Here is a 12,050-nt window from a genome sequence, read left to right on the forward strand (position 1 = left end):
TTTCCTCATGTAATAAGTGAAACAAGTACTTTTTAATCAATATTAAGAAATTACTGACTTAAAACAAGTTCCTACATCTTGGTGAAAAGTTATTCCTGAGTTAGTTTTGTCTTATTTTGAGTTAACTAAGATATTTGCGCTACAAACTAGACTAAAAGTCCTTGATAAGATTTTGTGTTTTTTCAGTGATAAAAACGCTGATAAAAGACGCTGACTGGAATAATTTACTCAAAGGAAACAAGTGCTTTTTTTAAACCTACACACACGATTAGTCATCGGTTTATTTTTAGTCTGAAAAGTTCTTGGGGAAAACACAGAGGACGGTGGTTTTAAGTGACAACGCTCCAGCAGAGATGAGTCAACAACCAACGGAGAACCTTGATGCTTTTCATGGCGGCTGTTTTATTCTCATCTTAAAACAAAACCTTTCTTTCTTTTTACTAAACACACTATTCAGATAATTGAGCGAATAAGCCTGTTTTTAATTTTGGTAGAGTAGGACACGGGTCGAAGATGTGGCTTTTTAAAAACTCTGTGTGAAACGAAAGCGTTTCCCTCTGATCACCAGATCTTTTGATTGCCATTGTTTTGTCCTCTGATACACAGTAAAAAATGCTGGGTTATTTTCATAACCCAATTTCTGGGTTGAAGCTGTTGGGTCATAGGTTGGGTTAGTTTGACCAAATATCGGGTCAAAATTCATAACTCATGAGTTGGGTCAGAAATTTATCGGAAGTCTACATCTTGCACACTTCTGTTGGGCCAGGAGTTGGGTGGGTAGATTTACCCAAACGGTTGGGTTAAAGATGAAACTTGGAAGAAGCCACGCCCCTCTTCACAAGCCTCCATTTTCAACATGACTGTGAACGTTGCATATCGGACTTCTCCTCTACTTTGAAATAAGACATGGTAAGTAAAAAGAAGATAAAGTTTCAACGTTAATAGAATTTTATACATAAATTGAATTTATTTCAAACATGTTTGATATTTATTTTTATGGTTATTTGAAATGTTTATTATGGCAGGTTGCTCTGACAAAGAGCTTCGGTGTTGCTACAACACGGATGTTGGGGAAAAATAGATGAAGGGGAAGGGCACAATTTGTCAAGTAAATTAAATTCAGTTTTTAATATAACCTCAATCATATTTGTTCGTAACTTAACATAGTCAAATTTTTAAAAATCGATTTAGTTTTAAAAGAAAAGGTAGTTGACGGTTTGTCCCCTGATTTTTGCAATATGCGCGCGCATCCTCAGCGGGCTGAGGCTACGTGTTCGAACACCAGCAGTAATGGCGCAGGAGAGCGAGCAGAGCTTTAATAATGTGGGTATATTATGCTTGTTGAAAATAAAATAACTTTTGCAAAGTTATTAGGCGATAAATTAGTTGTGTAAACCTGAATTATGCGCTCGGTTTATTAACATATAGTTTAATTACAAACATGCTCGGACGTGTTCGGACTTATCGCTCCCCTCCAGCCGCCGGCTCGTCTCGCCCGCTCCGTCAGTTGACCGGGCGGAGCGGCTCGTTAAGCCGAAAGAGAACGACCGTCTCCCGGCACATTGCTTTCAAACTCCCGCTGGTTTTCGGCAACGAATTAAAAGCAAAACTAATACAATATCTAATGTTAATGTTTGCTCATTTTATTATTATTGTTACTATTAATTACAAATACATTTATTTAAAGTTGGTGCTGAAAGTTATTCAGCACTAAGTTTGTGTTAAGTTTTACTTCTAAATTAAATTATATGTGTCATTTTATTTTATTAAGTGCTATATTTATTTTTAGGAACATAAAATTACTCTGAACATTTGAAATTGCTGGCTAATTACAAGTTATTTGCAGCTATAAGATTTCAGTCATTCTTAAAGTTTGATTTGTGATTTTGTCTTTTCTGATAGATTTTGTAATTTTACATCCAGGATCTTCAGGAGAATAAGCGAAACCCAAACTCCTCGTTCTCAAGGAAGACATTCTGCATGACCAAGAACATGAGTCTGCTCCCTCAAGGTATTGAAGCTCAGAAGAAATGTTCTCTAAAATGTTTTCATGCTTTCTAGTTACTGCAACATTTTAACACTAACTTATGTTTGATACAGAAGGTGATGTAGTCCTGCAGCTGCTGCCAGTACTCCTCCCTGCTCCACCTTACTAATTTGGGAGAAGTTTCAGATCCATCAACCTGGAAATTCAGATGTTTTCATTGATATCCAGCCTGTAAGTCAACCTTCATCTCTGAATAATGCTCAGATTGTTTAAGTGCATCACATTCAATAGTGAGGTTTTGTGTTAAACTAGAATCAGTCAGAAATTAGTTTTTGAGAATGTAGCCCTTTACCTTTAAATTCACTAAAGGCCTGTTTTTGTGCTTCTCTCTCTTGTTCTCAACGAAGATCTTTTGTATGGCCAAGAAGAGAAAGGAGCGGCCATCTTCTCAACAACATGAATTTTCTCCCTTAAGGTATTGAAGCTGAAGATATGTTTATAAACTGTTAACATTTAACATTTTAACACAAGCTTATGTTTGCCATGCAGACAAGATGATGTAGCCCTGCAGCTGCTGCCAGTTCTCCTCCCTGTTCCACCTTACACATTTGGGAGAAGAGCTTCAGATCCATCAACCTGGAAGTTCAGAAGGTTTCATTGATATCCAGCCTGTAAGTCAACATTCATCTCTGAATTATGCTCAAATTGTTTGCTGTTTATATAAGTTCATCACTAATGGCCTGTTTTTTCTGTCTTCTCTCTGCATCAGGTTGGGACAAACCTGGTGGTGCATCTACAAAATGTGACAACATGGAACCCATATGTCCTCATGCAGGGAGACTGGCAAAATGCTAAAGTGTCGTTAAAAATGCTCCTTGTTTAATGGCTGAAAGGTTTACTTGTAGTTTGCTTTAAAACAGACGTTTTTTCATTAAATGTTTTCTAATGTGGAGTAAAAGATACTTTGGAGTTGTAGCCAAATGAATTGAAGTGATTTAACTACTTATGTTTTGTAACTTTTGTAAATGAAATCTGCTGGCTCTATATATGTATCATGTGGAAATAAAAGAAGCTTTAAATTCATATGCCTTTTAATCCTTTTTTTATATAGTGAAATTTAAAATAATTTTTTTTTTAACCCAACTATAGTGGTATAATAACCCTTGTGTTGGGTTATGAATTTCAACCCAATTTTGGGTCAATTTAACCAATTTAAACAAGTCAATTTAACCCAACGTTTGGTTAGTTGCCATGACCCAATGTGCTGGGTCAAACCCTCAACCCAACCCAGTTGGGTTAAAACAACCCAGCGTTGGGTCGGTCCATATTTGACCCAGCGCTGGGTTACGTATTGGGTTATTTTTAACCCAGCAGTTTTTACTGTGTAGCCAAACTAGTTTAAATCTACATCTGCAGACATTAAAATATAATTTATTTTTGTAATTTATTTAAAAACTCATACAGAGTATGTGTTTATATCTGGTCATTTTGATAATAGCTTATAGCTAATGAAAATCCAAAATTCAGTGTATAAGACAAATAAAAAAAAAAAAAAAAAAAAAAAAATATATATATATATATATATATATATATATATATATATATATATATATATATATATATATTCCCCTCTCACCCTCCGTGGGTGGTCTCTTTCATCCTCTGAGCTCGGGTCCTCTACCAGAGGCCTGGGAGCTTGAGGGTTCTGCGCAGTATCTTGGCTGTGCCTAGAACTGCACATTTCTGGACTGAGATGTCTGATGTTGTTCCTGGGATCTGTTTGAGCCACTGCTCCAGTTTGGGGGTGACTGCCCCGAGGGCCCCGATGACCACAGGCACCACTGTGGTCTTCACCTTCCAGGCCTTCTCCAGTTCCTCTCTGAGGCCCTGGTATTTCTCCAGTTTCTCATGCTCCTTTTTCCTGATGTTGTGGTCACTTGGTATTGCTACATCCACCACAACGGCTTTCCTCTGTTCTTTATCCACCACCACAATGTCCGGTTGGTTCGACATTACCATCTTGTCTGTCTGGATCTGGAAGTCCCACAGGATCTTAGCTCGGTCATTCTCCACCACCTTTGGGGGTGTCCCCCATTTTGACCTCGGGGCTTCCAGTCCATATTCTGCACAGATGTTCCTGTACACTATGCCCGCCACTTGGTTATGTCGTTCCATGTACGCTTTCCCTGCCAGCATCTTGCACCCTGCTGTTATGTGCTGGACTGTCTCAGAGGCCTCCTTGCACAACCTACACCTTGGGTCTTGTCTGGTGTGGTAGATCTGAGCTTCTATTGCTCTGGTGTTTAGTGCCTGTTCCTGGGCGGCCAGGATGAGGGCCTCCGTGCTGTCCTTGAGTCCAGCTTTCTCCAGCCATTGGTAGGATATCCTGATATCAGCCACTTCAGTTATTTGTCGGTGGTACATCCCATGTAGGGGCTTGTCTTCCCATGATGGTTCCTCCAGCACCTCGTCCTCTGTTCCCCATTGCCTGAGACATTCGTTGAGCACATCGTCCGTTGAGGCTTTGTCCTTGATGTATTTATGGATCTTAGATGTTTCATCCTGGACAGTGGCTCTCACACTCACTAGTCCTCTGCCTCCTTCCTTACGGCTCGTGTACAGTCTCAGGGTGCTGGATTTGGGGTGGAACCCTCCATGCATGGTTAGTAGCTTCCGAGTCTTAACATCCGTGGCCTTCATCTCTTCCATTGGCCAGCTAATTATTCCGGCAGGGTATCTGATTACTGGTAAGGCATAGCTGTTTATTGCACGGATCTTGTTCTTGCCATTGAGCTGGCTTCTCAGGACTTGCCTTATTCGTTGGAGGTATTTGGCTGTGGCTCCTTTCCTTGTGACCTCATCGAGGTTGCCATTTGCTTGTGGTATTCCCAGGTACTTGTAGCTGTGCTCTATGTCTGCTATCGTTCCCTCTGGGAGTGAGACCCCTTCTGTGCGGACGACCTTCCCTCTCTTTGTAACCATCCGGCCACACTTCTCTAGTCCGAATGACATCCCAATGTCAGTGCTGTAGATCCTGGTGGTGTGGATCAGTGAGTCGATGTCTCGCTCGCTCTTGGCGTACAGCTTGATGTCATCCATGTAGAGGAGGTGACTGATTGTGGCCCCATTCTTAAGTTGTATATATATGTATATATAAGTATATATATATATATATATATATATATATATATATATATATATATATATATATATATATATATATATATATATATATATATATATAAAGAAACAAATGTTATCTTTTAACTGTATTATACACCCCAACAAGGAGGGTAACCCCAAAAGATTATTGCTAATGATGATGGCAGCCCACAGGGAGAATATCAGAAAGTTGAGTGGAAGGAAAATGTGTTCAAAGACAAGAGAAGGTACAGTAATAATAATATTAAGAATAATCACTTCACAGCTCAAACTGGACTTGTTCTCAGTGGTCAAAAGTCTTATTTTTGAGTATGGAAGTTTGAATTTATTTGGAAATTAAAGTAAAAGGAGGAAGGAACTGAACCCATGTTACTTGAGGTCGGTTGTGAAGTTTCCATGATGAGTAATGATTTGGGATGTTTTATCACCTTCCTGTGCTGATTCACTGTATTTTGTCAAGTCTGAGTTGTTTATTTTATTAGGAAACTTTGGATTATTTTATGCTTGCTGCTGCTGCTTTAAGCTTTATGAAGATGCTGATTTAAATTTTCAACCTCAGTAACTTAAAGTCAAAAATGTCGCCTCCTTTGCCTGACAGGCTGACAGCGATGGGCGACACAGCTGAAAAATGCCATTTCTGATTGTTTTCATGTCCTATTGCAGATTATAATCCATTTTTCTCTCACTTTATTTTCTAAAAAATAATTTACAAATGACAGGCAATATTGTCAAAAAGAGGCTTTAATCTCAGACGTTTTATTATTTAATTATTACTCAGGAATATGGTCAGAATATTAGATAAAGATGTAATTTTACCAGAAGAAGATCCTAAAATTATGCTTGAATAATTATTGTTTTGTGTTCATTCTACAAATTTTACAGCTTTATTCTGGTAATATGGATGTTATTTTTGTAACGTTACAATTTCATATTAATTTTTTAAATTTAAACTCTTGCATTTCATCATAGAGTTTACCTGACTCCAAACTCCAAATAAATAGAAGATATATAGCAGCGAGTAAAACAAGATGGCGGCCAAGAGCGTGATGACATCACAATAGACTGAAAAAAACAAATCCAGATTTTCTAAAGATTGAATCAAAAATTTGATAAAACTGACTTATCCATCTCACCTCACCTAAACCCAGATTATTTTTCCTAGTAGAAGATGAGGATCGTCTCCACGCCACTGTGCACTGATGCAGTAATAAAATAAACTTCAGACTCTGAGGCACTCTATAGAACATACACAAACACCTCTGTATTAAAATCTTCCATAATATTCAAACTTTGAGAGAAATCGATCAGCTGCAAGTCTCAATCATCCATAAAAGAAACCAAACACTGCATGCTTTCCATGAGCTCAGCCAAACGTTGGGAGCAGTGACTCATACGGATGAAGAACATTGTATTCTCCTCTCCTTCGGGTATTTATTTGCCCCGTGTCAAAACAGACAACAAAACATTTCTGCTCTGTGTGAGAGACACCCGACCTCAACATGTAAAACTACTTCACTGACATAAAGATGAAATATCTGGTTCAACCAGCGCTGCAGTGAAACGAGGATTCAACAGGTTTTCATCAGTTTAACGTGAAGTTGGGCGGAGGTGAAATAGCTGGTTGCCTAGCAACTGATTAGGACATAAAACCACAAATTGTCTTGACGTTCAACTGATTAATTGGTGTTTGGAAACTAATGAGACGGCTCAAGTTATTTGGGTTATTAGGTCAGTGGATTTTGCTTCGGAGAAGCCACAGATGTTATAAGATAAAGATCAAATCATAAACGTTTACTTTCTGCATTAAAACCAGGCTTTGACTTCCACATGCATTCCCACTAATGTACATGAAAACTTGAATGTAGGGCTGGTGGTTTCACGTGCAGATAAATGTGCGTGGCTCCATTTAGCAGAAAGTCTGCAGACGAGTTTCAGACAGGAACTGTGGAGGTGCAGACTCACCCTGCTCACATGCAACATGCTGGCTGCTTCATTTACCGGCGGCATGATTGGCAAATATCCACGATTGCTTTTCTGGGATTAACGGGTGTTTACATAACCATCTTTTATTCTGCTTGTCTTATATAATGGAAAATAAATCACACTTCCCTCCACAATGACTTTAAACAGTGACTTGGTACTTAAACCAAGACCAAAGTTCTCAAAATGAATCAATTAACATGAGAAAGTGAAGAAAGAGCCAACGGAGGGATTTGGGTTTTCTGTGACTAAACTAAAGCCCTGATTTGGTCTCTTGTCACGTAGATAAGTCAACAAAGAGAGATCTCAGCGTGAAGAGGGAAGAGTCCCCTTTCTGTTGTTCAGTGAATTAATTAATGTTTTTGTCTCAGGAGACAAGATGTGTCTATGTTGCAAACAAACTTAATTAGAGGCAGTGAGTTTTATTTCTTAAGTGTTTATTTGTTGAATTTGAGTGTAGAAAGAAGTTTCTCCATAGGAGAGATCAGAGTTGCTTCTCAAGTGTTCAGACTTCCTGGGGTCCAGTCATGGTGGCCCTCGCTGCGTCGACACAAAACAACTGGACTTCTTCCAAAAACAGTGAAAAGAAATCCAGTTCCTCCCTGTCAGAGCCCTGAATTTAAATCATTTCCTTCCATTTACTTTAAATCAAAAATAATTAACAATAAACAGTTTGTTGCTAAAGTTCAGCTTTCTCTTTCTGTCCCAAACTGGCTGCACACCTGAAGCTCAGGTTGTCGGAGGCGGAGTCTGGGGTGTTACCCATCCTGAAACACACAACCAGAACCGTCAGTCTGTCTTCACAGCTGCCCTGATGCATCACAGTTAAAGCTGTTTTACTCCTGACCCCCAAAAACACTTCAGGGGTTGAAGGGATGTGCATAAGACTGACATGACACCTGTCATGAACATGGAGTCTTCATAGATGTTTACAACTGTTTTCGTGAAGTGTCATTTGGTAAATACAGATATTTTTAATGCAAAAGTGTCAACTTTGCATTAAAAGTGACATTATTTACTGAATTGCACAACATTTACAAAACCTCCATCATGTTTGTGACGGGTGTTATGTCAGTCTTCTTCAAAAAACATGTTACTGAATAAAAATAAAAGCAACTCACCTGGTTGTGATCCGAGCCTTGTGATTGGCCGAGCCGTCCACTGTGTCGATCCAAGAGGCGCCGCGTAAAACGTAGGTGGGCTGAGCTGCCGGGAAGCGTGTGGACGTCCACTCCCACGTGTTTCCCATCATGTCGTACAGTCCTGCAGGAGCAGCCAACGCAAAACTAAACACTTATTAACCTTACCTTTTGACTGCAATTATAAAAATACTTTTGGGTTTTGTATTTTAAGTTAGCTAAGGCGCCATTACCGTAACTGTTCTGAGGAGGAAAAGCAGCGACAGACGAGATGCCGTGATATCCGTCCTCTGAAGTGTCTCCGTCTGGAAACTGTCCCTGAAACACACAGGAGGACACAGTTTGTTTTCTGTCTTAAAGAGACAATAATGGAAATCATAACACATTTTCCTGAAATTGTCCCAGAAATTATTGCAATAAATGATAAAATTGTCATTTTGAGACCAATTTCAAAAATAAAAAACATTTAACAGTGGTACCGGAAAACATTTTAAATATCAAAATAAAACACACAAAACAACAATTTTGTTTACATGAAATCTCTGTAAACAAAATTATATTACAAAATTATAATAGCCATTCAGCTTAGACAAGGATAACAGGCAAAAGAGGCAGATTAACAACTTCATACCAACGACAGTGAGGGGGAGCATCTCTGAAACAAGATTTGCATTCATTTCAATTAATTATTCATTTGTAATAAGAAATTTATTTATTGTGACGTTAACATTAAATAGCAGAGAAGTTAGCATGAATGATTATATTAAAAAAATAAATGAAAACAATCTGACCTGCCACAGGTTGGTCCTGTTAGGCTGGAACTTGTTTCCCCACGGATACGTCCGACCTGGATCACAGAAATCATTGAAGAAAAGAAAAAGAAACAAGAAAATAAATCAAATTAAAAAAATGGTTTTCTTCTGTTAAAAAAAACTACTTATTATGTGTGATGTATCTGCCTTCCTTGACAGAAATTATTTATTTATGTCACCATCTAAGAAAGACTGTTAATAAATATAGATTTAAATGTCTGATTAGTGTACTAAACATTAAATCATTATATTTGGATGTTACCTTTAATTTTTATGGTGATAAAACTCCTGATAATGTTTTATTTATTGACTTGCTGTGCAGATTAACCAATCAAATGTGGGTCTATTATTCTGTGCCGTTTACCCTGCAGTCCTCCTCGAGCCGCCCACTCCCACTCCTCCTCTGTGGGCAGTCTGTGGCCTTTCCACTTGCAGAACTCCCGCGCATCATTCCAGCTCACATGAACCACCGGGAAGTCCAAACGCTCCAGAATACCTGAACTGGGCCCTGCAGGCTAAGCAGAGGCAAGGAGGAGCGAGGCTTGAGGAATGCGCTCAGCGGGAAAGAAAACCGTAAAACTTACCTGTCTCCAAAAGGCTCGTTCTATGGGCAGCCACCAGGGGGCAGACTAGATAGCAGAGAAAGGAAAATAACTTAAAATTGGGGTGTCCAAAGTGTGGTTCGGGGGCCACTTGTAGCCCAATGAATGATTCTGTGTGGCCCCAGACCACAACTCTGGAATGCAGCCTGCAAGCCAAATGCAAATGGACACGACTTTTTTATCCTTTAAGGAAATATTTTCATAGGAAAAATCTTAAAATAAAGCAATGTTGGCTACTTTATTGTATTTTGTTTGTTTGATAAATGCAGCAACAAAAGTTGTAGTTACTCCCATGCTGTTCTTGTTGCTGAGCTTGGACTCTTAACTTAAACAATGATCTTAACTTAAATAAGGTCTGATCCATCTTGTTTATTACTGAGCAGATAAAACATTTAAAATATAACAAGAAGTTTATTTGTGAAGTTTTATTTTAAATTATTAATATACCTAGGAATGTGCATCTCTGTACTGCTCTTTGATTGAGACACTCTTAATTTTCAGCAGGGTCCACAAAAAATCATTCAGAGAGCTCCAAACGGCCCCCGGGCCTCACTTTGGACACCCCAAAGACAACAACGGAAGTCGTAAAGTTTGCAAACCTCAACTTTTGTGTCGCTGGTTGTATCATTCTGGTCATATTTCCAGTCTCACCTCTATCCTCTGTGTCACTTTGCTCTTCAGTTCTTCTGAAACAAAGTCCTGAAACACAAAACTCCATCCAAATGTCTCAGCCTCGGTTTTATACTTCTCTGCTCGCACAAAGTCTCTGTTGAGAGCAAAGAAGAACAAAAAAGCTAACTTAGCACTGCGTTAAATAGATATATTGTCCATGTGAGTGTCTGGTTTATTGCTATACTACCTGAAAATTGAATTAGTGACCGGATATTTGTCTATTCTGAACGGCAGCACCTCCACCGCCCTGACCGGGGACTCTCCGTCCCTGCTGTCCGCTGCTCTGGTTCCCATCTCCAGCCTTCCTCCGGGGATGTTCACCATCTCCCCAGCGGCTGTCAGAAGGAAACCAGTCCCATTCTGATAAAGGTTTAATCATTTATCATTTATGTATTTTGCAAAATTAGATCTTACCGAACTCTGGTAGTAAAACAGCAAATAACCAGAAAACGGTTCTAACGTCCATTTTTACACTTTCTGTCCGCGAGCTGAGGCTAAACTTAAAAACTAACATGAAAGTTTAACATTTAACTAATAAACACGGGTTAATTTCCAAAAGCTTTTAAATTTTATTTTGTTGCATTGTTCCTTTTTTTTTGGCGACTCAAAAAAATCTGTGCGACGTGAGAAACGTTCCGTGTTCAAAGGTTCCGCTTAGGATAAGAAAAACGAAAAACAGTAATTTCAGATGGTTTGAATCTCACTAACTATAGTAAAGGTCTAGGAAAATAAAATGTTAGATGTGTAAAAGTGCACAAAAGCATATAAAGGGATAATACGACAAAAATAATTGATAATGTCTATAAATACTTTTATTAACCTTATTCCAAATCTGATATATGGACCATAAACACTTATTTAACACTGATACCATGTATGAAAGTCTATACACCAATATTACATAACCAGTTTATGACAAAAAGGTGAATCATGTGAAGCAACTTAAAATCTTGCTCTACCTCTAATGTGACATAATCTGGTTGCATAAGTGTCCCACACCCTTAAAATATTATTTATTTAATGATCCCTTTAATTTATACTCAGCATTCAACAGTCTCAACATGCCATGACTCTGCCTTAAAAACTATACACCACAAGATATTCACATCTATGTCTCTGTTATCACAGATATTCTGACAGATAGCTCTGAACTCTGCTTTTGTAAATGTTCTTTCATTTTCAGCTGTAGATTTCTGTCAAAACAGACATTTGTAAACTTTATTTTAAATCTCAGTATGAAACAATCAGCACCATGTTTCACTAAGCAAAACATGGCGCTCTTTTGATGTGGATTCGATCCCAAACATTATCGCTTTACACATTTTGTCTCATCTATTCCTCAATTTTGTAGAAACAGTTTACAAAACAATCTTGTTCTCCATATTTTCTTCATGCTGCTCATGGAGTTTATTTATAGACAACTGGTAAGATATATCTTTCTACTGGTTGACATTGTACAATTATGTAATTTTGCTCATTTGTAAACTAAGAGATGCAAAGTGTGAACTCAGGGGGATTCTTAAATTGAATTAAAATGTGATTGTAAATATTTTACATTTTGCCAACAGATTTGTAGAAATAGAAATTGCAGTTATTTTTGTGAAAATCTAACTCATGAAATGATAAATCTGGTATTAGCAGGTTGTTAAAATTAAGTGAGGCCTGAGGGCCATTTGCAGAACCTTATGTGCTTCGA

At 38.3% G+C, this 12,050-nt stretch overlaps 1 protein-coding gene and 1 long non-coding RNA gene across 3 annotated transcripts; one reads left to right on the plus strand and one right to left on the minus strand.

Annotated features, from left to right (window-relative positions):
• Window positions 1-643: 643 nt before the first annotated feature.
• LOC148155462 (uncharacterized) lies at window positions 644-3,070 on the plus strand. 2 transcript variants are annotated; one of them, XR_015765327.1, is made up of 6 exons: window positions 644-909; window positions 1,903-2,011; window positions 2,101-2,218; window positions 2,395-2,462; window positions 2,537-2,658; window positions 2,757-3,070. It is a non-coding gene; the product is annotated as an uncharacterized LOC148155462 (long non-coding RNA). The 2 variants fall into 2 exon arrangements; XR_015765328.1 differs by having other exon boundaries at window positions 646-909; window positions 1,924-2,011.
• Window positions 3,071-7,549: 4,479 nt separating this feature from the next.
• Window positions 7,550-10,976, minus strand: sumf2 (sulfatase modifying factor 2). The gene is made up of 9 exons (XM_014977101.2): window positions 10,769-10,976; window positions 10,542-10,689; window positions 10,334-10,448; window positions 9,665-9,709; window positions 9,445-9,595; window positions 9,060-9,115; window positions 8,502-8,586; window positions 8,251-8,392; window positions 7,550-7,896 (listed from the first exon to the last, which is right to left on the minus strand). The coding sequence occupies exons 1-9, from the start codon at window positions 10,866-10,868 to the stop codon at window positions 7,809-7,811; spliced, it is 930 nt and encodes a 309-aa protein (XP_014832587.2). The 5' UTR covers window positions 10,869-10,976; the 3' UTR covers window positions 7,550-7,808.
• Window positions 10,977-12,050: the final 1,074 nt, after the last annotated feature.

The sequence above is a fragment of the Poecilia mexicana genome, unplaced genomic scaffold, assembly GCF_051168715.1.
Source record: "Poecilia mexicana isolate PSO_F unplaced genomic scaffold, ASM5116871v1 scaffold_14, whole genome shotgun sequence".
Classification (NCBI taxonomy): domain Eukaryota; kingdom Metazoa; phylum Chordata; class Actinopteri; order Cyprinodontiformes; family Poeciliidae; genus Poecilia; species Poecilia mexicana.